Below are 26,510 nucleotides of genomic sequence, written 5' to 3' on the forward strand. Positions count from 1 at the left end.
AACGGCCCATATTCCTTTGATTTAGGATAAACAGCTAAAAAAAAAAGTCTGAGCCAGATGACAAGACTTTGTGTTGAGAATATTTGGGCCTCAAGAAAGTGCTATCCTGTAGAGCGACTTGTACCAGCATCACCAGCACTATCGCTGTATGCTCATTTGCTTAATGATTAAGGTAATAATATGTCAGAGGTGTGTGAGGTTTTGTGTTTTTTCAGCTTCCTGTGGAGTGGTCAAACAATAAACACATTTATATATGTAGGCTTGTATCTATGATATGAAGATTATATATTGTAATGTTAATGCTCAGCCTGTACACTGCTACAAGGAGACTGTACAGATTAAGCCCAATTTGAAACCTCAAATTGGTTGCCCTGGCTAATTTCTCAGCAAAAGCAGAAAGTCCTCTTCTTTCAAGAGAAGAAGCATTTGCAGCAGTTCTTCTTTTTCTTCTTCCGTTTTTCTTACCTGAGGTGGGGGAGGGAGAGATCTGCTTTTGTGTGGTCGACCAGAGCGGTGACAGGAACTGCAGCAGAGTGGGGACGAAACATATGAATACCCACAGAGTTAGTAGTCAACCTGTTTTTGTCGTAACTGCTCTGGGCCTGGCTGCTGCAGACTCCACAGGTCCATCACTATCAAAACATAAAGTCACACTGCTATGTTAATGGCCAACAAACAGGATTCCCACCTGGTTGCGATGACTATTTTCGGTGTGCAAAGCAGGAACGTAAGCGCTCACAGCTCACCACGCAGACAAACAGATGCACACACACTGCTGCTGTTGAGGGAGCTGTTGGTAATAAATAGGTGGTTGAATATATTTAAGACAAATGTCAATACATTTAGCGTGTACTAACTGCAGTAAAACTGTTCGTTTTAATAATGAAAGAAAGGTTAAAGATGAATTGACTGTTGTAAAAGTAGAATAAGTAATAACACCTTCATCATCCACTGACTTCCACATCATTGTTTTCTTGGAAAACACCTTGGATTTCCAACCAGCATTGAGGAGATGCCTCAGGTGGCGGACCATGGAGGTCGATAATGAATTGTAGCTGGAGACAAAACCAATCATAAGAATATCCAATAAAAAGGCCATCTGTCTCTTGTTGCCATGAAGCATTTCTATGGTAAAATCATAACACAACCTTACATTGCAAATGACACTGGAGTTTCACAATATAGATAATCAGACTTAAAATCATGAATATATGCTTTAAAAACTGTTTTCAAAAACAGCACTGATATATCAAACCTTAGCTGTGCTGTAGTTTTTGTCCTCCAATTAGAAATGACCAATTTCCAATCATATTTAGGCCTTGATTCTCCTAAATGCGTGTGCTAAAAACTCATAATTGTAAAATCCAAACATTTATTATAAAATACTGGGATATTTATTACATATTGCGTTCAAGCCGTTTATTACAAAATGCTGCAGACTATTACATAATGCGGTGTTATTACACAATATGTTGTTAAATGCCTCTTTAAATATCTTATTGCTACTTTTCTAAATTAAGCCAAAATGCGGTGTAGCCAGCTAGCTACAGGTGGTTTAGCTAATTGTGTAGCATAACGAGAGGCTTCAGGTGTGTTTTATGCCCTGAACAGAGTCCAACTGCATGACTCTAGCTCAGAACCCAGTGTGTGATAGCTTATGCCCGAGCATGAGATTCATGGGGTGCGACTCATTGAGAGAAAGGTTTGGTCAACCTTGACTGAAAACCTTGAGGGAGCCTTTATGAAATTGGTCAGAATGAGGAGGATGAAGATATTTCAGATGAGTCAGGACAGTTGCAGGATTTTTGGGTGATGCCTGACGATGAGAGTGAGGACCACCTTCGCTGTGCATCAGGCACTCTAAATCTCGTTTCCACCAAAGAAGAAAAGTAACAAGGAACCACCCACAAACTGAAGCACAGCGCTGCGTTCTGCTGTCTGGAACACAGCATGCAGGTTTCCTGTAGCAGCAGAAGGTTTTGTTAAAGTGTTATTTTTAATGTCCACCATGCCACCTTGAGACTTGGGAGTTCAGGGCAGTAGTGACATGTGGATGACTTGATGCTCAACTCACTCCCTCTCAAGACGACTGAAAGTAGTCTAAATTATTTGTATTTCTTTAATTTAGCACATTCAAATTTACACTCAGGAAATAAAATATGGTTCCGAACAAAGTATCCCTAAATGTTAAATTCATGTTCAGTCTAAGTTGGACATGTATTGGCTTTGCCCACCCTGTTCTCTCTTCCAATTGTGATCTAGACCATCCAGCAGGCAAAGTATACAGGCGGCACACTCCCATGCAAAGACAAAAAGCTTTTCACACACACAAACAAAAAACAAGTATCCACTGTGTGCACATGAACACAACTCTGGGGGACACACACACACACACACACACGGTTCTTGTCCAGCCCCTCAAAATGACAAGCTGACAATACAGCCCTCTCAAACTTCTCTCAGTGTGAAAGCTGGTTATTAGTGAGCATGTGTGTGTGTTTGAATCAGTGATTGTTGGCCATTTGTATGTGTGTGTGTTTTTAGGTCTTAAAATTGGCACAAACACTGCTTTCTGTATGTCTCAGTGGGAAAGCTGGTTATTAGTGAGCATGTGTGTGTGTTTGAATCAGTGATTGTTGGCCACTTGTATGTGTTTTTAGGTCTTAAAATTGGCACAAACACTGCTTTCTGTATGTCTCAGTGGGAAAGCTGGTTATTAGTGAGCATGTGTGTGTGTTTGAATCAGTGATTGTTGGCCATTTGTATGTGTTTTTAGGTCTTAAAATTGGCACAAACACTGCTTTCTGTATGTCTCAGTGGGAAAGGTGACCTGGAGAGCTCTTTGTTTTTCTTTCACATGATGAAACAATTTCTATCTGCAGACGCTAAGTGTCCCACAGAGACGCTGACTTGATTCAACAAAACTCTGAGCAGAAGGGGAACGGCGATAAACACAAAGATGTGGGGGGGGGGGGGGGGGGGGGGAAGGTGGGAAATTGCTCAATGTCAACTGGTGAACAATGTCAAGAGTTATGATTGTTTGAGCGGTCTACACTCCTTACCCTCAATTACATGAACGTGTCCATCCATTTGTTGTGTGTGTGTGTGTGTGTGTGTGTGTGTGTGTGTGTGTGTGTGTGCGTGAGAGAGAGAGAGAGAGAGAGAGAGAGAGAGAGGATGCCAGCTCATTACCTAGGAACCAAGTTAACAATGCCAAGGAGTTACGATTGTGTGAAGCGCTGCCTACAACTCAATTACTGTCAAGCTCTTTGGCTAAAGACGCGTGAATTCTTCCTGCTGAGCCGATCAAGAAAACGCTTCCCAAGTCCAGCTAAACTGTCACTAATACGCAGTATATTAGCAAACCACCTCTCATGCCAACTGTCCCAAGATAAACTACTGCGCCGTTTACTGCAGGGTTCATTTCAGCTCTGAAAGTAGAAGAAGGGAATAGTATAATATTCTACTACCAAAAACAAGTATCGTTAGCGAACAAATTGTAGATGTGATTTACATTTTTATGCGATTTAAGTGAAATTTCAACATTTTCCAGGCTTCTTCTCTCGATTTGTATTTGCTGTTGAGAAATTAATAAACAAGTGAAGACAATAAAAACAAACTCATCATGTCGCTTTTGTTAAATACATGATTTATGTGCACTGTTTTGAGTTCAAAACTAGGCTTTGTCATTCTGAGTGACAGTACAGTAGCTGCCAAAGGCATCAGAGTATTCGACATATCAAAGCAACCTTCACTCAAAGAGCTTCTCCTCACTTGAGGTTATCAGTGGGATTACAATGTGTAAATCATTCTTCACAGTGTGAGTGTGTGTATACTTGGTCATTGGAAATGTGTGTTTGATATCAAGACAGCAAACACAAAATATCTGCTAGTTGAGAATTTCTGTGCTCATAACCAAGAGAAAAGTAGCCATAATATAAGTCACACTATTGATCCACCCTTTGATCTCGATGATTACTTTCTTCGTCTTCCTCTTTGTCGTCTCAAGCCACGGGAAAAGACCCAGCAGCCGACAATGTCAGAGACAGTGCGGTGTATAGATTTGATCTGCTGCATAACATCCAATAAAAAGTGTCCTGCACTGGCTGCTCCAAGCAGGACGGAAGACTCCTATCATGTTTATATTGCTATAATTAAAGACAAATAATACTTGATGGGGCGACTGTGGCACAGTTTGAGTTTTTAAAATATTATTAGAATCACTCATGGCAGATTGTTGGCTTTCGTGTGTTAACCAGGCAAAGAGGCTCCGTTCCTCAGAGATTATGAAAGAATTTCAGTTGATTAAACAGGCTTTTAATCATGAACAGCTCTCAATCCACTCTGAGATAAAGGAGGAAGGAGGAAGACTGCAGACCCTTTGAGGAATAGTTCAACATTTTGGGAAATAGATCAGAAGATAAATATCCCTCTCGCATCTGTCCATTTAATTTAATTTAATTAATATATATATATATATATATTGTGGCAGCCGGAGGGGCAACCCCAGAGGGGCAGTGATAGAGGGACGATATTGCCTGACATGGAGGCGGAGCCCCCATGTCAGGGAAGGGAAAAGAGCGCCAAACCACCATCAGCCCAACAAGCAACACCTGAGGAGGAGAGACGAGGGAGCGACCACACCCTATCAGAGGAGGAGGAGGGGACTACAAAAGGGCCCAGGCAACAGGAAACCGGGAGAGAGTAGGAGTGGAAGAGGAAGCAGGAGAAGTAGCTAAACAGAGAAACCCTTGGAGAAGACTGCCTTACCCCTGGATCACCCTGGAACGTCTGACTACCCGCCCGGCTCACGACCCCTGCCTGTACGACTACCCTGCCCCTGCCCGCGCCCTGGACCGTCTGAGGAATACCCGCTGTGCACCGACCCGTGGAATTGGACCCCGACCCTCCCTCTGGAAAACGGACAGTGTGTTCTTGAGTGTCTATCCTACCTCTTTCCCCTCTCTACCTTCAGTAAAAACCTCACTTGAACCGTTTATCTGCCGACTGGTTGTGTTTATTGGTCAGTGTTGTCGTGAAACCCCCTGTCCACCCCGGGGGCTGTCACAACTTGGTGGAGAACGTGGGCACTACCCGGTTCTGGCAACGCTGACCGATAGACCAACCGACCCAGTAAGCATGGCCACCCCGGTGCCATTTCAAGAGCTGCTAGCGGGGCTAATCGCTAGCAACCAAGAAACCCAAAAGCGCCACGAACAAGCCATGCAAATACAAATGCAAATCCTCCAATCCCAGCAGCAACAACAATACCAACAGCAAAGCCAAATGGAGAAATATATGGAATTGCAAACAGAACGCGCGGAGGCCATGCAAAGCGAAATCAAGGGCATGTTACAGAACCAACAGGAGCAACATACCGTGGAGAGAGCCAATCCAGCGCGCTTCCTGCTCAAACAAACGGCAGCGGACGATGTTGAAGTTTTTTTCCAAATATTCCAGACAACGGCACTCCGCGAGAAATGGCCAGAAGATCACTGGGCAGAGTTAATAGCCCCCTTTTTGATCAATGAAACGCAGGTAACGTATCAGGACTTAGAGCGCGCTGGAAAAGTTGACTTCCGGGTTTTGAAAGCGGAAGCGTTACAGCGATGCGGGGTCACGCTGTTCTTAAAGGCCCAACGATTTCATGACTGGTCATATGACGCCTCACTTTCTCCGCGAGCCCAGATGCATGAGATAAAAAGGATCACGACGGCCTGGCTACACGCAGAGCCAACCGAGGTGTCGCCCACCGATCGCGTGGTCATGGACAAATACATCCGATCACTCCCGTATGAGGCAAAAAAAATTGGCAGGCCAGAGAAACCCCCGAAACATCGAGGACCTGGTGGAAATAATGGAGGGTTACCAAGCCGCACAAGCTTTAGTGCGTGGGGGAAGAAACCAGACATTAGAGGGGCCCACCCGCAAAGAAAAAATTAAAACGGAGGAAAATAAATATGTGTCTCCCTCCTTCCCCCCAGGCTTTCCCCGACGTCGGCCGGCGTTTGGACAGGAAGAGAGGAGGTGCTACCACTGCGGCGAGATCGGGCACATCGCCTGGGGATGCCCTCACCGCCAGGACGCGCCCATGCCCACGGCCAGTGAGGGGAGTCGCCCATGCGGTTTGATTACAGGATGCTCGGCCACTCACGAGGACCACATGCCCCTCACCCCTGTCAAAGTCAACGGCCGCGACGCCTCAGCGATGGTGGACTCCGGGAGCGCCATTACATTGGTGAGACCCACGTATGCTCAGTACCCGCTCCTAACCGGCACCCGAGCGGTCACGTGCATCCATGGGGAGACCCGCGAATACCCCACCACCGCCCTAGAGATCTACACGACAAGGGGTAGATACATCGGCACTGCAGGAGTCGTGGAAGGACTCCCCGTAGAGGTGCTCGTCGGCCGAGACCTGCCCGTGTTCCAGGAGCTTTGGCGCAGCCTGGTGGTGAAACCAGGTACGACCCCTCCCCGAAAATACAAAAAAAAAGCCATCTGTGGGCTGGGGGAGGAGATCTCCACCGATCCCCTATCGGAAGGAGTCGCCAGTGCCGTGGCCCGGGCGTTGGTGGAGGCCACCCAACCCAACCCCGAGGACGTCTATGCCACAGCCATCGAGAACGACGGACCCTCCAGCCCCAGTGAGCCCGAAGGAGAGGCGCCGCCCATCCCCTAGGAAGCAGATACCCCCTCCCTCGACGAAGAGGAGCTGGCCGGGCTGTTTCCCCAGGACCCGGAGGAGCCCATCTTACCCGGGCCCCTCACAGGGAGGTTTGGGACGGCCCAGTTGGAGGACCCCAACCTAGCCAACGCCCTTCGGCAGGTGGCCGCCGTAGACGGACGACCACTGGACGGGGTAAGAGACCTCCCTCCCACACATTTCGCCATATACAACGGGCTCCTATACCAGGTAGTAATGAGGGACGGGGCCCCCCTCAGGTTGTTACTGGTGCCACGTCCTTTTATACCCTCTGTCCTACAGTTAGCCCACTCCCATCTCCTAGGTGCCCATCTAGGAGTGGAGAAAACCCTGGAAAGGGTGAGGGCCAGGTTCCACTGGCCCGGAATCAAAAAGGCCATCGAAGATTACTGCCGGAGCTGCCCCGAATGTCAACAAGTGGCCCCACAACCCCATCACAGAAACCCGCTGGTGCCCCTGCCGATCATCACCGTCCCCTTCAGCAGGATCGGGATGGACCTAGTGGGGCCCCTACCCAAGACCAACAGGGGACACAGGTACATCCTGGTTATTGTTGATTACGCCACCCGGTATCCCGAAGCCATCCCCCTACGCTCCATGGCCACCAAGGGCATAGCCAGGGAGCTTGTGATGTTGTTTTCCAGGGTCGGAATACCGGAGGAGATTCTCACCGACCAAGGGACCCCGTTCATGTCTAGGATCATGAAGGACCTGTGTGGCATGCTGAAGGTGACCCAACTGAGGACGTCGGTGTATCACCCCCAAACGGACGGCCTAGTCGAGAGATTCAACCAGACACTGAAAAAAATGCTGAAAAAGACCATGGACCAGGACGGTAAGAATTGGGACCAACTGCTGCCATTCCTTATGTTCTCCATTAGAGAGGTGCCCCAGGCGTCTACAGGATTCTCGCCCTTCGAGCTCCTGTACGGTCGACGACCCCGGGGACTACTCGACCTGGCCAAGGAAGCCTGGGAACACCAACCCTCCCCCTACCGCACCATGGTGGACCACGTCGAGGAGATGAGGGTGAGGATGGCATCACTCTGGCCCATAGTCCGAGAACACATGGCCGAGGCACAGGCGGCCCAAGCCCGCGTGTACAACCGGGGAACACAACCCCGAGTGTTTAACCCAGGGGATCGGGTGTTGGTCCTGGTGCCCACGGCGGAATGTAAGTTTTTAGCCCGATGGAGGGGACCGTATGAAATTATGGAAAAATTGGGGCCGGTAAACTACCGAGTCAGGCAACCAGGTCGAAGGCACCCGACGAAGATCTATCATGTTAACCTTCTCAAGAAATGGGTGAGTAGGGATGCCATGCTCTGTTTCTCTCTCTCTACAACCCCAGGAAAAACGGAGCCCGTCGAGGTACCCGTGGGAGAAGAGTTGACCCCCCGGCAGAAGCAGGACGTCCGGGAAATGGTGGATCGGTTCCGAGACGTGTTCTCCCCGGACCCCGGATACACCACACTGGTGCAACACCGGATAATCACCGAGCCCGGGAAGAAGGTAAAACTAAGGCCGTACCGCATCCCCGAAGCCCGCCGGGGGGCGATAGAGAGAGAGGTACAGAGTATGCTGGAGGCCGACATCATCGAACCCTCGACTAGCGAGTGGTGCAGCCCTATAGTGTTGGTTCCGAAACCAGATGGCTCAGTCAGATTCTGTAATGATTTTAGACAGCTCAACGCCATCTCAAAATTTGATGCCTACCCGATGCCCAGGGTGGACGAAATGATAGAGCGCATCGGGAGGGCCAGATACATAACCACCCTCGACTTGACTAAAGGCTACTGGCAAGTGGCAGTGGCCCCCGAAGACAGGGAAAAAACGGCCTTCACTACTCCCATGGGCCTGTACCACTATAAGAGGCTGCCGTTCGGTCTCCACGGAGCCCCCCCCACGTACCAGAGACTGATGGACCAGGTACTTCGTCCCCATCGAGAATACGCGGCAGCCTATCTGGACGACATCGTCGTACACGGGGAGGAATGGGGGGCTCACCTCCAAAGACTGGACGCAGTCCTGAAAGCTCTGCGAGGGGCGGGGCTGACAGCCAACCCCAAGAAATGTCGCCTCGGCCTCCGGGAAGCTGACTACCTGGGGTACACCATCGGCCGCGGCTGCGTCAAGCCCCAGGTAGGAAAAGTCGACGCGATCCGGGAGTGGCCCCGCCCCCGCACAAAGAAACAGGTACGAGCCTTTATTGGGCTAGCTAGCTACTACCGACGTTTTGTTCCCCAGTTCTCTGCCCTTGCAGCGCCCCTGACGGACCTCACCAAAAACCGGCTGCCAGATCGGATCGTCTGGACGGCAGAGACCGAGGACGCCTTCGAGAAGCTGAAGGAAGCACTGTGTTCCGAACCAGTGCTGGTGACCCCGGACTTTACCCAACCGTTGGTGGTACAGACGGATGCCTCCGAGACCGGGGTGGGTGCCGTCCTGTCCCAGCTGAGGGATGGAGAGGAGCACCCAATCACGTACGTAAGCAGAAAACTGTTACCTAGAGAAACAAAATACGCCCCGGTCGAGAAGGAATGTTTGGCCATCAAATGGGCTCTGGGGGAACTGAAGTACTATCTGCTGGGACGGCACTTTACCCTGGTCACGGACCACGCCCCCCTGGTATGGATGTCCCGAGCGAAAGACAATAACGCCAGGGTCACCCGCTGGTTTTTATCCCTTCAGCCGTATGCTTTCTCGGTTGTCCACAGATCCGGAGCCGCTCATGGAAACGCGGACGCCCTGTCAAGACGGGACGCCCTAGGTTCCTGGAGCAGTCCTCCCCCCAGGTCGGATTTAAGGGGGGGGGTATGTGGCAGCCGGAGGGGCAACCCCAGAGGGGCAGTGATAGAGGGACGATATTGCCTGACATGGAGGCGGAGCCCCCATGTCAGGGAAGGGAAAAGAGCGCCAAACCACCATCAGCCCAACAAGCAACACCTGAGGAGGAGAGACGAGGGAGCGACCACACCCTATCAGAGGAGGAGGAGGGGACTACAAAAGGGCCCAGGCAACAGGAAACCGGGAGAGAGTAGGAGTGGAAGAGGAAGCAGGAGAAGTAGCTAAACAGAGAAACCCTTGGAGAAGACTGCCTTACCCCTGGATCACCCTGGAACGTCTGACTACCCGCCCGGCTCACGACCCCTGCCTGTACGACTACCCTGCCCCTGCCCGCGCCCTGGACCGTCTGAGGAATACCCGCTGTGCACCGACCCGTGGAATTGGACCCCGACCCTCCCTCTGGAAAACGGACAGTGTGTTCTTCAGTGTCTATCCTACCTCTTTCCCCTCTCTACCTTCAGTAAAAACCTCACTTGAACCGTTTATCTGCCGACTGGTTGTGTTTATTGGTCAGTGTTGTCGTGAAACCCCCTGTCCACCCCGGGGGCTGTCACAATATATATATATATATATATATATATATATATATATATATATATATATATATATATATATATATATATATATATATTGCCATAAGCAGTAGCTGGATAGCTTATCATACAGCAAACAGCTAGACAGTCCAAAGGTACAGCAACAAACTCCACCTACTAGCACCTCTAGAGCTCTCTGATTAACTAGCTAGCTGTTTTCCAATGTCAGCAAAGCTAAGCTAATAGGCAACTGGCTGTAGCTCATCAAACTCTCTGCGAGAAAGTGAAAAAGCATATTTCCAGAAAAGATCAAACTAATGTATCTGGTCAAAATGTGTTTAACAAAGTATTCTGCACATTGCCTCATTGTTTGGCTATGGGACTGTTAGGGATTAATTAAACATGTGAATATTTATCCTTATCTTAAACTTCCATGCATATGTAATACTAGTATCTCTGTGGAAATTGAAGTTGGATGTATCATAGCAAGCTATTGCGCTCTTTCTGAGTGATAAAGAATACATGGAATTTAAATGTGATTCAAAAAAATACATCTGAATGCTTGTGTATATTATAATCCATGTTGATTGGAGCCGAGGCTTTTCTCTACAACTGAAGACATGAGAACTGACTTCAGATAAATCAGTCAAACGCTGAAATACTTCACTTACTTTGGTCCCAGTATGCAACATCTTAAAAGAATAGGGTGGCATTTTGAATTTCAGTCAGCTGTCACATTGGTGGAGACTGTGCGGGCGATTGTGCCAACCAGTTTCGATGATGAATGACGAGGTCGCTAACAAGACGATTCAGTGGACGCTAACAAAGACAAATGCATCATGTTTTTCCACAGTGTGTGACAGAGTGAAATTCAGAATGCCCTTTGAGAGCTAATGGTGAATAAATTATATAATTGGTAAATGGAAGGCAGTTCGCTGTTACATTTTTGATTGAATTAAAAGTGAATTCATCTCAATCGTGTCCAGTCCTTCTAATCCTGGACATGACAGTAATGCCCAATCTGTCCGTATATGTCATCCCTCTCCTTCTAGTCCAGTCCATGTTTTCTTCTGTGGTTCTTCAGTCAACACTTCAGTCCATGCAGCCGGTAAAGGGAGGGTTTATCCCAAAAAACAGTCCACTTCACTCAAAGCAAAAACCTACCTGGGTTAATTTCTCCAGTGTTTCATTGACTTGGAGTTTGAGGTCAATTTCCCAGATAGAGGCTCCATTCAACTCAGCTTGGGTACCTGACTGATGGAGTTTGACGTGGTGTACTGCTGCATGCGGGCTGCAGAGAGGTGGAGAAACAAGGTGGATTTATGCTTTCAAAAAAGACTAAATGTCCCTTTTGAGAGGTCAGGCCACCAGACCCAGACGATAGATCTTAGCAGAGAGGAAGGAGTGGAGGATGAAGACGATCGGCTTCGGACATGAGTGGAGGTCCAGTTGCTGGAGGAAAAAGGGAAAAAAAAACAAAATTTAAGAAGTAGAAAAAAAAACAGAGCAATGCAAATAGTACCAAATGGGACAGAATGTATTTAAACGATGTGAAAATTCATTGGAGCAGAAGGGATGACAGAGAGGGGAGGGAAATAAAAGAAAAATAGTTTGTAAAGCTCATAGAAGTACTACACAGGAAACAGTTCCCCATGAGGCACGGATTAGACAGACCTAGCTGGAGCTGAGCACTGCGCACACACACAAACACCATCACTGTGAACAAAGCTCTGTTCACAGCCTGAATCAACGGTGGTACTATGACTCACATCCTGTTCCTCAGGTCTAAAGGGAGATTTAACCTATAACTTCACACTGGGACGACTGTTTAGGTGGTCATATTTAACACGGAGCACATTTTAGCGGCCATCTCATCCAGCATATCCAGCAAAGAAATTTGAGTAGACCTACATCATTACTGGTCCACAAACATATGGTGTATCCAGAAAGTCAGATTTTCAGCATAGTTTTTTTTAGCAAGGCTTTGGTATTGGCAATGTCAGCCGTAACTTGTCCAACATTTTGGTTTACGACCAAATACCTGCTAAAATATTGAAGTCTCGCCAGCCTCAGTTGTACTTTGTGTTTAGTGCTAATTAGTAAATATTGGCACGCTAACGAGCTAAACTAAGATGGTGAAAATGGTTATCATTGTACCCGCTGAACATCAGTATGTTAGCTTTGTCGTTGTGAGCTTGTTAGCATGCTGAATCAAACATTTAGTTAGCATTTAGCATTAGCCTTGCAAGTCAACCACAGCAGATATATACTGTTTGGTTTCTAAACCAAACATATACTCCATGCTTGGTCAGGGCCCTTGACATGATCTTCTAACGCACGGTCGCAGTTAACAGGTGGTTAACAATGTGAAAAAATACTTTCTTAGCTTTAGGCAACAAAACCATCTAGTAAGGTTTCGGAAAAATCATTATTGTTGGGTTAAAAATAAGCATGTAAACTAAGTAAAACATAAACAACATAAGTACGGAAAGGAAGTAACTTCAAAATCACAACCACACTTTGGGACACGAACACCAGTCTGCAAGTCCTGTGTCATCCACCTCTCCTCCCTCCCATCCTGTGTGGGTTTTTGGAGTCTTTATACTACGTCATCACACGCAAGGAGCATTTTCTCTAAGTGTCTAATAATGACGTGGATGGGTTTACATAGTAGTTACTTGAAAGCCTGGCGCATCTCCGACAGACACTGAAGGGTGCCTTGTGCGTCGGTGACAAAGCGTAGGTATTTGAAGCCCTGGGAATGAGAACAGACTGCCAAACCTCATCAATGGTTTTAACTTTATCCTTGCTCTATAATACATTTTCTGTATGGGGAGAGAGGAACTGTCAATTGCTGTGACAAAATTAGATATACATAGTCCCTGCCAAATGTGACAGTGTAGTCAACACTACTTTCAAATGTTGAGCTAATGAGCCATCAGCCACATCCGCAAGTGCCTTGGGATTTTTATAAAGCCTTGTGTATGACTGTGTTGGGATTCAGAAATGCTACAGACACCAAAATCTGTTCTGCTACGGTAGCCAACAGAGGGTTTTGAATCAAAGCTCCAAAGTCTTTGCTTATTTGCCTTCAGCAGTATCTGAGCCGTGAAACATGAGCGTATCTGACAGAAGTGTTATACGGAGCTGTATGTGGACTGTTGTTCGAGACGTTGATACAAAACGTCTCAGTTTCCAATTTGAAATCCCAAAAGCCTAGAGAGTAAATATTTTAGTTTTCAACATCACTAACGTATAGTAAATCTCAGTGCTATGGCTTTATGAATGATGAAACATCAATGTTGTGATTCGGGGTAAAAACTGTTTGTAGAAGTGCAAGGGAGGGGGGGGGGGGGGGGTTATTAAGAGCTCATCCTCCAGACACCAACATTAATATCTATATCAGTATTGTCAAATAAGATCCAAGAGGCTAATAACTGAACAGCAGAAGTAAATCATATATTGAGTAGTGAGAGTGTGAGTACTTTCAGGTGCACACATCGATAACTTTGAAGGTGGCCACTGAAACACCACACAGGGAGCTGTTGGGTGGTGTAAACAGATTAAAACTGTTACAGTTGGTGGCAGGCAGGCTATTGCTAAAGAAAAACACCTACGTATGTGTGAAGTTCTTTATTTTATGATGAAGTGCTGTAATTTACTTTCAGCTGTTCCACTTTCCCTCTGCCCGTCTCATAGACTTGTACTCGTTGGTGTTGGGCTTCATTTCTCAGAAGGCCTCCTTAAACCCCCTGAGCATGAACACGACCACAGCAAAGTAAGCTTGATATTGAAGATTGTTTTTAGCTGCGACCAGCAGCTTAATTGCTCACTCGGTTGGTTCACAAAAATTACCCCACCCTTTGGCGGCCACAGTTTTCTCCTTAAGAGGCTGAAATGGGCATGGAGGTCATGTATGTGTGTTCATATAAGTTGCATAAAACAGGTGTGGCATTTAGAGTGAATGGCCTATAACAACAATGTCTATAACTTCTAAACAGAATCATGTACCATGGCAAAACTCACAAACCGTCACAATCATTGGACTCAGACCTGTTTCACTGATGTGTGTTAACCCTGCCCCCTATACTTAAGCCACGTCCCCTTTCATCACTCATGAGCCATGCATTCAGGCAGTGGTGTATGTGCGTACGTCGTCACAGCTAATGAGAATTCACACTTGTTTTTTCATCAGGGTGACTTGAAAACTTTAAGGCTAAAGGAAGAACATTTTAACTCAGCTCAACTTGAAGTGGGCAATTATTTATATATTATAAATATTTTCTCTCATAGTTTGGAGAAAATGAGAAGGCTGCCATTTTTTTATTCAAAAAGTATGCATGTGGCAAAAAGTTAAATATTCCATCTGTAATGATATAATTAAATTCAAAATTCAGAGACTTTGAGTGCAGCAGGACAGCTTTGTACTCCAGCAGGGGTTGTTCCGAAACTGCACGGTCCATCTGACCCGTTGCGCCCCAGTTGCGCCGTCAGTAAATGAGGCTGTTCCCCTCTTTGCTAAAGCACAATAGAGAAAGAAGACTAAACGGACAATCGTGACTATTAAACAGTCTAAGAAGTAGTGCGCGGAAGCATTTGGGATTTGACACAATAGGCCGCGAATGATCAAAACACGTCTATTTTACACTGAAGTTTAATATTACGCTATGTGGGTTTGAATACATCTTAAAAAGTTACGCGTTAGTCCAGATATGTTAAAACTGGAAAAATGGCAAATCAGCCTTTTCTATGGTGGTTTTCTACCTGTGTGCTTGTTTAACATTAGTGAGTCTAAAGAGAACTACTCTCATTACTTCACATGATTTCACATCACCTGTGTTTGACGATTTATACACAGAACTAAATGGAATTTCAGTTGACCGTGAACAACAGAGTTCCTATCAGAGCACATTTTGTAACATGGTGCGTGTCAAAACACAATGCTTGACAAACACTCACAATCTCCCCCTCCTTCCCTCCAAATTCAAGGAGGAGCATGCGAACTCCGTCATCCGAGGACATCTTTAGTTTTTCGTAGGGGTAGGACAGGAGCACCCGGGGCCTGGTGGGTGTGTGAGCTCCTCTCTCCTCCCCATTGTCCCCGTCTCCCAGTTTTGGGTCAGCCAGCACAGAGAAGCCCTGTTCGTAGTGAATCACCAGCCGGCACTCCTGGCTCTGGTATAGACAACCTGGAAGATTGAATAGATAGGACATTTTAACTTTGAATTGTTAGCTAACAAGATGCTTGTGGACAAATCCTCTCGTTTGAATCACTTGGTACCTACGTTATAGAATGAATCACTACTATGAGAGGCAAAAGTTAGACTCTAAATCAAAGACTTTAATGTAAATAGCAGTACATCTTTAAATTGATATTCCCCACTTCAAAAATTATATTTCATCTCTGTTGGAAAACTCTCCCTCCTCCTTACTTTCATGGAGGATGTGCATTTTCTATTGTCTAATGACTTAAGTGCTAAGTGTTGCAGGGCCATTCAGCATGGTTGATGTCTTAATACGTTACTGGTTTGGATGTTTGTACAAAGTGCTTTAATTTTCTATTAATATAAAAAAAGATGAATGACATCGATACCGTCTCTTTTTCAGCTAAGTCAAGTGACATTCAGCTCTTCTCACGTAAAACAAAAACATAAATTAAATGTGATAGACTCTGAATTGTAAGTCGCTTTGGATAAAAGCGTCTGCTAAATGACGGTAATGTAATTACTTGTTTTATTAGTTCTTAATTACGGTTTGCTCAAAAGCATTCATTTTTAAAACAACGTCATATGATACATTTCCACTGAAAGTCAATACATACATGCTGAATATTGACAGAATTTGTGACCAGCCCTATTATGAGTATAATGGACTATATCACTGCTTTTATAGATAATAGAAAATACTTAAAACATCAACAATTACTGTTATTGTGATGGCATTTTTGGCTATATTTTCCCGCTGTTACTGTTCAGAAGGTCATTATGTACACTGAGCTAAAACTAATGACACACTTATGATGTACCAATAAATCTGTTCTTCATGAAGGGTATAATGGTTTTTGCATTTATAACAAATTAAGATTATTGCATTCTGTTGTCCATGTTTTTGGTATCTTAAGCATTCGATTTTACATTTAAACTGAGAAGAATAATGATACAAATGTACAAATGAATACATGGAATAGAATAGTTATTCACATAACAGTTATCAACCATTTGGTCACTTTAACCTATTATTTATTGCACAAAATGAATGTTTTACCTGGTTGCACCACCTGACATTTAGCAGTTGACAACATTAATAACAACAAAAGTTATGCTAAATATTTGCATTTTTACTTCAAATACAAAAAAGAGTTTTCGTCAACAGTCTCTATTGAAGTTAAAGTAGTAAATATGTCATAGTATCATGACATATTTCTTTGTCTGTACATTTGCTAGGACGGGGGCCGGACATTTTCAGGGTTTGAGATGCCAAAACATAAAAGAATGAATAATATTTGAATGTATTGAAAATGTATTCAAACGCAATAGCTTTTATTGAATGAAATGACATATGTCATGAATTAATCAAATTATTTTAAAAGGAAATAATGGACTCGGACACTAAAATATGGACGACATGTCATTGACCCACATATCAATGAGGGAAGACTAAATATTGGAGACACCTCACATCCAGCATTATGTTTAGCTCGCTGAACCTAATAAACCGGCTTCTGGTCTGTTGATTAAGGCTCTTCATATTAAAATACATTGGACAGCTCTGTCGTGTTGTCAAAGCTGGACTCGTGTCTTTTACACATTAGAATTTACCACATTTCACGTGACAGACGTGCAGAGCAACCTGCTCTACATCATCTCTCATCGCCGTCTCTCCCTCCTCGCAGCATGTGGCTGAAAGCATCTATCTTAATCTACTCACCCAATTTATGCATCACTTTCCTCTGCTTTAATGACAAACCTGTCGCATCTCCACACAGTGCGATCCAGCTGCATTTAATCCTATTTTTTAGTGCTTTGACAGTCCGTCTCCCCCTCCCTCCCCCCCAAGCTTCTCTCTCTTGATGACACCTGATCTATTGAGTACCGTGTTTGTGTGACAAAGAGGTGAGAAGAGTTGTTATCTTTCCATTGTTTGCTGACAGCCTGAGCAGGATGTGTGTGTGTGTGTGTGTATATATTGCATGTGCAGGGAGGGGAGTGTGTGTTTGCACGTGCATACATATGACAGTAAGTGTCTGTGTGTGAAATGCCTCTAAGCTGGTAATGGAAAATTTGTATTTTTTTATCTCGCCGCCACGTGAATGAGACATTGAGATGCATAGATGAATGTGTCTCTTCTCTCTCTCTGGGTTATAGATTAGCTATGCATGCGTGTTTACATATACGTATGTGCACTCTGTGGCCTGCGTCAGCCTCTTCTGTCCGACTGTCAACAAACCGATCCTTTGATTACTTAACCGTGTTGTTAGTCAAACCTCACTAATGAAACTATACACACCCTTCGCGTTTGCCTCTTTAGCTGAAGGCGATTATGAAACCAAGGTTGGCAAATATGTACACAGTAACACACACACACCAGACTATGAACAGCAAATCATTATTGTGAGTTTAATTTACCCTGCACAGAGTGCAACGATGCGATCAAGTTCTAGAAATGCATGCTAAAGGATTTTTTTGTTATTGTTTCGACTTGTTGGCATCAGGTTCTGCACATTTTAATCTCTTTTGGAAAACTCACTCTATGATGAAAACCTAACCCTTGACGTTAGCATCGCACTGGTTCCCTCGATATAAAGCCGATGGGGTTTTCCATTGGATTTTGGATTATTTCGAACAAACATGGTAAACAAATGTCAATGATACTTAAAAGTTTTTGTTCAGCAAGAGAATCTTCAGAAATGAACACCACTTTTATGATTTTGAAGCATGAACGCAATCCTCAAAAGTAAAAAGCTAATTTTAGGCTACAAACAAACTACACCACGGTCACATGAGCGTGAGTAAAACATTCAATCTCTTAAGCTTGTGTTAACCACAGACCTTATTACAGGCCTCGAACCAACAACCCATTCAAAAAACCCATCGACTTCAAGTCGAGGGAACTGGAAGTGCAGAAATGCTGACACATTACCAGGTTTTAGGACTCATTCTACTACAGCACTCTATATGGGAGTTTACAATACAACACGAGACCAAATTATAGGTGCACTGAAGAAATAAAACGACAGCTTTATTCATTACGTCAACTGATAAGGGCACAATCTCAAAAATGATAAGTGGAGCATAGCTCGAGACAGAGCACTGAAGTCATCAGCTGCTTTACGACCAGCTGACTAGTAATGTCCAATCATATTCAGGTGTGCAGTGCAGCCATTACACTTAGTGGCCACTTTATTAGGTACAATCTAGTAAAATCAAGTTAAACTGTTCTGCCATAAAGTTTACTTTTATGATGCCTATATTGTACCGGTATATAAAAAGAGAGGCACATTTTTTTTTGTAAAACTGCTCAATATAATGTAGTCTAATACAACATACCGGAAACTACAACCTCAATGATAACCATATGGCAGTGCCTTGGTAGCGGAGTAGTTACAGTGCATGCCATATTACTGCAACGTCCTGGGCTCGATTCCAGTATTTGGATCTTTGTTGCATTTCATACCGCTTTCTCTTTCCCCATTTCTAGTATCCGTCTCTAACACTCATAAATAAAAGGCAAAAATACCCCCAAAAAACTGAACATTCAAAACTGCAAGTTAGAATTCACTAAAGAGCTGCTGAGTTGAATTGCATTTGATTGTACAAGTGTATACCCTGATAACCTTCACTGTTAATCTGCAGTAATGTTGATGCAAACTAACTTTTCTGTTGTATTTCTCTCTGCCACCTCTTCTGCCTTCTTACAGTATGTGCTATAGTTTTGATATAAAATATTCATGTATCTGTTGAGGGGGGGGGGGATTGAGGGCCTGGGTATACTCCATCAACTAGTTTTTACGAACGGCTTCACTTGAAAGCAGAGTGAAAAGCCCGTCTATTGTGATATAGAACATTTTACATATTCCTAGATAGGAATACCGAAGAAGCAATGTTGGTTTAAAACATCACTGATCAGGTGTGGTGTTGGGACAATTAAGGCACCTACAGCAGGAAGTGCTACTCTGGGTTTTTCAGCCTGTTATGTGTGTCAGGAGCAGAACAGTATATTACAGTAATTCCTCCTCTGCTTATAAACGGTGAAACGCACTAAACAACAGAGGTGTCTTCATTACAACGTCAGGAAGTAATGTTGATCAGGACACTGAATCAAATGGAAAAATGAGGCGCGCATACACACGCAGTCTAATACACAGTAATATCCACAGAACCCTGAAGACATCCCATTCATGATGAAAAATGAGTCTCATAATGTGTAACATTATTCTAATGACGTATAAACAATCTGGCAGGACAAACGTCTCTCTAATGGCATAACAGTTGTAAATGGGGCAAAGAGTGCCGGGTCTTTGTTGTGTTCAGGAGTAAAAATTAGATCTGAAACTTTACTCTTTCACCTGAGAGCCTTGATCTGTGAGGCAAGGGTTTCCCATCATAACCCACACACCCCCGCACACACACACACACACACACACACACACACACACACACACACAGAGGGGCTTTTCAGACTGAAACAAAAGCCCCTCTTTGACGGCGAGTGGAGAAGACAGAAGGAGGGGCAGACAGAGATAACACAGAGAGAGCTGAATGACTTACTGTTACCATAACAATAAGTGCTTTTTTCAATAAGAGGTTTTTACAGGACAAAACTCGTCGTCATTAGATTAAAACGTGTAAATGACATTAACAGCCGGTAAAATACTTAACATTTATCCTCCCACCGCGCTAAACTTCCAAGTATCACAGCAGGTTACGAGCTTCATTTTCCACTGAGGCTTTCTTTTAAGTACTCTAAGTCATTAAGCTGTTTACCCGTTCATTAACGGGACCCAATCGACCTCTCAGACAATTTTTGCAGCTGTCACCTTTGACAACGATGTGAACGAGAAGCCTGCGGGTGTACAGGAGGGAGGAAACGTGTGATTACTGACTGTAAACATACATATGAAGCTGCTCATAAAATAATGTTTTGAATCAGTGGTTCAAGGTAGCTTGACACCACGACCAACTTCAGGTTTTTACACTTTGGTTTTTGTACAGATTAATCAAACGAGACATAATTAGGGAGCTTTAGGAAGGCAGATTTAGTTATCTTTGGACAGAGCCAGGCCAGCCGTTTCTCTCCGTTTCCAGTCGTTAAGATAAGGTAAGTTGCTCAACTAAGGCAACGGACAGCTGGTTGCAGCTTCATATTTAGCGTGCAGCCATGAGTGGTATCTATCCTCTCATCTAACTCTCGGGCAAGAAAGCAAATTAAAGTCTCAAAATCGCAAACAAACAATGTCCTTAAAACATTATAATCTGCGACACCAATGACAACTGGACAAACTATCTGCTGGATCATGACACAGGATTGTTATTATTGATTCATCGTAGGTTGATTCAGACTCCAGTGAAGCGAGACAAGCAACAGAAGACAGGGACAGCAGATATGCAGGAGACATAAGCGGGGTTTGAACCTTAAGACTGCATGATAGGCAGTGCCTTACCCTGCTAATTGCTCAAAATATCAATGTAACCTCTGAAAAGTTTGAGTCACCTTGGCCATAATAATAACAGAATGACTGCAGGCCAAGTCCCTGGGAAATTTAATTTTGGAGCCGAACAAATTACTTTCTCCTTTAAAGTCGCTCTAAGAATGGCCTGCTGCCCGTCGAGTGATTGAGAGTTAATCTATCTAGCCTTGACAGTGAACAAACCATCACAATGATTTATCAGAATGTAGCAGATGAAAAGATGACAAGGTCAGCGCGACGACTCGTCAGGTGGCAACTGCTGAAAGATGAGTGAATGCACTTTGTATGCATTATCACACTCTCAGGGAAGTGTAAATTACTTTTCTACTTCCATAACAAGAAAGCGAGTGCTTGGTGCTGACATCAATCTGTTTCATAAAAGTTATGGGATCCATTTCAGATAGAAATTAAATGGTGAGCAATAAAGATTCAAAACCAGCCTCATTTTTCTTCATTCTTTCGGCGTGTGTCACCGACCTGTATCCTAAATCTGTATTACACTTCAACCCATTGTAGCGGCATGCCTTTGCATGGTGGTGTCACACTGGCAGTCCAGATATTTTAAGAACTATTTAGCTGATTACAATGACATTTTGACCAGAAATCCATGGTCTCCAGAGGATGAATCCCAATGATTTTGATCATCCCTTGACTCCAAGCATCACCATGCGGTTGACTTTTGATTTTGAGTGAAATATCTCAACAACTATTTGCTATCCAGTTTGTTACAGACATCCACGTCTTCATCAGGATGAATTGTAATCACTCCGGTGAACTCCGAACATTTCATCTACTGGAGCACTATCAGGTTTCAATTAAGGTACAATTCTTAGATTTGAGACTTTATCACTAGATACCTGCAAAACAAATGACTTCCCCATCAGTGTCAGCTGTGCTTTGTTTTTGCTAATTAGCAACTGTTAGCATTACAGTCGCCAGCATTTGGCAGATAAATGTATGCTAATTATCATACTAATTAATGCTAATGTTGCTACATATCTGCTCCCTCAAACGGCACCAAAAAAACAATCAGTTAATGCAGGTTCAAAGGCAGGGGTGTTTTCTCGTTTCCCAGCTGATTCGACATCTGCTCAGGTTTTAAGGTGGGCAGAGAATGACATGCGGTCACTGGACACCATGCACCAATACGAATGATAACAGGCGTAACATTCATATAGTTTACAGGAGAATAAGGAAGGTGTTAATCAAACACAGTCTGCACAATCCCACACACTCCTGTGAAGAGTTGTGTCATCCAAAATAAGTAAAACCATCCGTGTGGGTGCACCAGGGCCCTTCACTTTATCTGTTGACTTGAGCTACAGCACGTCAATACTGAGCAGCTGGCTTTAGTCTAGACAGCGTTTTGTCATGGGATTAAATAAGTTGTCCTTTTAGCGACACACAAAATGTGATTATTATGAAACATCTTGGGAGTGTCAAATTGAGCTCTGTAGGCGTGAATGAAGCCCTGCTATGCCTATCACAGAGTAACACCTGGATCAGTGGGTGAAGACATGATTTAGGGAGAGTTTTAACAGTTTGGTGAGGCGGAAACCACGCTGACAACCAGGATGTAGTGTTGAGGTCTTGTGTATCATTTGCTGCTGGAAAAAAGCTGTTTCATATATATGAGTCTGAAGTGAAACTTAATTTGGCACAGCGCTATCATAGATGGAGAGAGGTGGAGGGCCCAGGGGAAAAGTACAGTTCCCAGGACATTTTGTGCTTGGAGAGAAGGGGAGGCAAAGAGAGGGGGGGGGGGGGCATTCTGTGGCATTTCCCTGGACGGCACAAACCTAATGCCAAAAAGTGCGCCTCCACACACACACACGCGAATAGCATTCCTTTCTATAAATAGCAAGTGCTTTGTCCACATCTTCCATATGGATGTCAAATTATATCACAAACCCTCCCCTATCTCAGGGTATGAGTGGACCCATAGTGTATGTTTACATTTTGCTTCATGCACTGGATTTAGACTTTATCTTCGGCTTGCAAAACCTCAGGCAGCAGAGACTCTTCGGTCTCTCTGGATACGTTTTGCTGCAGCGAGCCCGAACACGTCTGAGGATGCATCACAGAATCCAGCACAGCGACCTGTGCTGCTCGCTCCGCTCCATCCACAGCTACATGTTTGTGTGTTCCCTTCTCTCTTTAAAGTGTCTTTATCCGTTTTAAAAAGGTACTTTGAGTTACTCAATCTAAATGTTCATGCGTTGCGTATCAGTACTCACTTGTCGTGACTTCTTTGATCATCTCAGCTGAGGCGTGACATCCATTGACGATGTGTCTGGTCCACAGGGACAGATCCTTGGTGGTCTCTGCCCGGAACAGGTGAGTCTCGATGCCGAGTCGTGTGCCGGTCCGAGTGGCAAAGAACAGCTCTGTGCCAGAGTGAGGCGACCCCCGGTCAGGGCGAGAGTGGACCAGACTGGATGAACACATACACAAATACACATTTGTTTACTCTGCGTCAAGGCTTTTGTCATACCGAAGTGGCCGTGGTTTTATCTCTGAGCCCCTTGCCCACTTTTTATTTTTGTGCGTTTTTCTTAATTGGTGGATTTAGGCTCAGACCTGGGGTGAAGTTACACATTCAAATAGTTGTTCAACCACTCTGCAGAGCTATGCATGTTAGCATGTTGACTTTAGACTGAACTAAAGGCTTCACTGTGGATAAGAGCCGCTTGCATGGCTGTAGTAGACTCACTCTTGTTGTCCTTGGGACTTGTGGTAACGTAAATAAAAAAAAGAACGGCTGTCATGCTAACATGCTCACAATGAAAATGCAAACACACTGGTGTTTAGCAGACAATGGTAACAATATTCAACATTGTAGTTTAGCATGTTAAGATGCTTTGCAACATTCAAATTAGCACTCAGCACAAAGTACCTAAACTTGTCTGCACGTATATGAGCGGTGGACCTACCGGGTTGCTAAGAGTGGATACGTGTGTGCAGGGCTGTGCCAGGCCTCCTTGCCTCGTGGTAGACTCTCATACAGCAGTAGGTCTTTCTCTGTCACCACCATCAGCACCGGCTTCCAGCATTGCTTCTCACTCTCCGTCTGCAGCACAAACACATAAACAATGAGACAGGAGCGGTTGAGCAAATTGACAAATTGCACAAATTACCAGACCTTGAAGGCAATAACTTAAAAATGATTATCGAGTCTGATCAGCGGCCCAGAAAAGCATTTAGTATTCATTTTTGTAATAATATCAGCAGATCTTTGTGGAGCAGTAAAAGATAAATGAATTGAATCAATCCAACAAGGCTGCTCATGTTGAATTTGAATCAAGCACAACCTCAATTTATTTGATGCTGCGGGATTTGATATTCCTATGCCCTCTTATATTTGTGACGAGTACTGAAATCGTTAGACGAAAGCAGGTATTTCATCTGTAATATCAATGGTTGTTTGCCAGTGAGCTGGCTTTATGAGACTAATGGTGTGTCAAAGAGAGGAATAGTGTGTGTGTGTGTGTGATTCATATGTAAGACTGTAGTGTGTACTCAGCAGTTGGTGTAGACCAGTCTTCAACTCTTTCCATCTGTCTTCTGTAATATTTCACGCCAAAATATGCCAAAGATGATCTATTATTATGTTATGTTATGAAGCTGTTCTGGACCTTTACTATAAATGTGTACGTTCACTATACTGCTGTGTGTACCTGGTGGAGAATTAGCTATAAATAAAAAGGGAGCTGGTGTGCAGGTGCAGGTACACTTTCTATGGATTTTCTTTGCCGTGCCCCCTCGCCTACCAATCCCTCCTAACGAGGAAACACAATTGCTTTCCCCTTCAGAACACACGCTGTTAATCTCTAAACTCAGAGCGCGCATGCACACACACACACACACACACACACACACACACACACACACACACACACACACACACACACACACACACACACACACACACACACACACACACACACACACACACACACACACACACACACACACACACACTTCATTTCACAATGCTCCATAACTATTCTCGTTATGAGTGCTTATCTGCAGCCAAGCCATGGAACCCTAAACTGCTCTTTCATGTTCTGCCTCAGCCAATCATATCATGGGATTTAAAGGGTCGAGGGTCAGCTTTTTACCATAATGAGAATATGTTGCTAAGTAACAGTATTTTACTGCATTTGAAGGATCAAATATTGACAAATTCATGAGGACTAAATTATAGAGAAATGTGTGTGTGTGTGGATATGTTTGCACAGGTGATGATGTCTTTGTATGAAAGAGAGAGTGAAGTTTTACCTGTGTGTGTCAGTGCTTATGCATTTCAAAGAGGTCTGCATAAGTGTGTACAGTAATGAAAAGATAAACATGCAAACACCGATGCGCTCACACACACATTTGTAATGCGAGATCATGTTTGCCATAATGCCTTTCTGAGCTCAAAGAAAATCTAAACCCAATTCTAACCGTATCCCTCTTATTATTAGATAACCACTAAATGAAGGAAACATATTTAAATGCAATTGATCAATTATCAAATAAAAGGCAAATCATAAATGATGCATCTAAAAAAAAGACGGAAAAACATGAATAAATAACAACTGTAACAACCAGAAATCAATATGTCAGAAAAAAAGAATATATCACATATCTTTCATCATCTCATGTTTCAACTCTGTGGACACTAAACATAAAAATCAACTTTTAACCTTTAAACAGCCCTTTAAAGATGAAATTGTGGGTGCTAATTTTCCAAAAATGTCCAACCTTTTTGAGGGGTAAAACTCAAACTGGTCCTCAGAAAGACAGAACAAGAGTACACATGCACATATACACCATAGTCACAAAACGGTAAAGAAAAGTTACCCCAATAAAATGTGAGAAATCTAGAAGCATGGGCGTCACACACACACACACACACACACACACACACCCACACCCCTACCTTCCCTGCCAGCCATCCCAGGTGTCGTATCTCTTTGCTGCCAGCTACCCCCGTCCTGGCGGTGCTCTGGATGACCTCTGCCAGCGCCCGCTGTGGTGGGATGATCGTTCAGGGCGCATTAGATTTAAAGCAGCTCCGAGGAGCCGAATCGTGGCCACAGTATAGAATCATTGAACTGGAATGGAATCTAATTGGAATGGTCAGGTATATGGGAATATAATATGTAAAATTGCTGAAATCAAAGACAGACCTGTGCCAGTTTGGATGTGACGGAGTGCATGACAGAGAACCAGGACAGGGCAGATGGTTGGTCTGGGCACCGCAGCACCACGGTGTGCCTGGCGTCAGGGGAGTGCAGCTCCAGTTGTCTGGAGGTGGAGATAAGAAAAGTTAAAACAGCTTTAACCTTTCGGTTATCGTTGGACGGGTTCTAAGACTTTACGGTTCACATCTTGAAAATCTATTGCTATCAGGCAGACCCAATTGGACTCAATTTAATCTCAACTCATAGATTTCGGAACCAAATGTAATCCATTTACCGGTAGGTCTCAGCGTCAACAGACGCTCGTTTGTCTCATCCATTTGAAAATGGGCACTCGGTCACAACAATGGAATGAAGAGCATTGAAATTTGAGTTCATTCGAGTCAATTCAAAACATAAAACAGGCATTTCTCATGCATCCTCTGTGGGCCATATGACATAGTGCCGTCTAAATTTCCATAGCTAATCTCCTTGAATCATATGGGAGTATTTCTGGCCTCCAGAGAATCTATAGGATGCTTCGCCATCTCATTGAACAGCTCTTTCTG

General features: G+C 44.3%; 1 protein-coding gene across 1 annotated transcript in view; it reads right to left on the reverse strand.

Annotated features, from left to right (window-relative positions):
* Positions 1-10,299: 10,299 nt before the first annotated feature.
* The window catches only part of sntb1 (syntrophin, basic 1), a 34,446-nt gene continuing 18,235 nt past the window's right edge, over positions 10,300-26,510 (reverse strand). The window contains exons 3-8 of the mRNA XM_079275597.1: positions 25,951-26,068; positions 25,701-25,790; positions 23,707-23,843; positions 23,011-23,207; positions 15,046-15,275; positions 10,300-11,538 (exon numbers count right to left, since the gene is read on the reverse strand). Coding sequence (XP_079131723.1) covers positions 11,446-11,538; positions 15,046-15,275; positions 23,011-23,207; positions 23,707-23,843; positions 25,701-25,790; positions 25,951-26,068 — 865 coding nt within the window. The 3' untranslated portion in view covers positions 10,300-11,445. The remainder of the gene's footprint in view (positions 11,539-15,045; positions 15,276-23,010; positions 23,208-23,706; positions 23,844-25,700; positions 25,791-25,950; positions 26,069-26,510) is intronic.

The sequence above is a fragment of the Melanostigma gelatinosum genome (assembly GCF_949748355.1).
Source record: "Melanostigma gelatinosum genome assembly, chromosome: 9".
NCBI lineage: Eukaryota > Metazoa > Chordata > Actinopteri > Perciformes > Zoarcidae > Melanostigma > Melanostigma gelatinosum.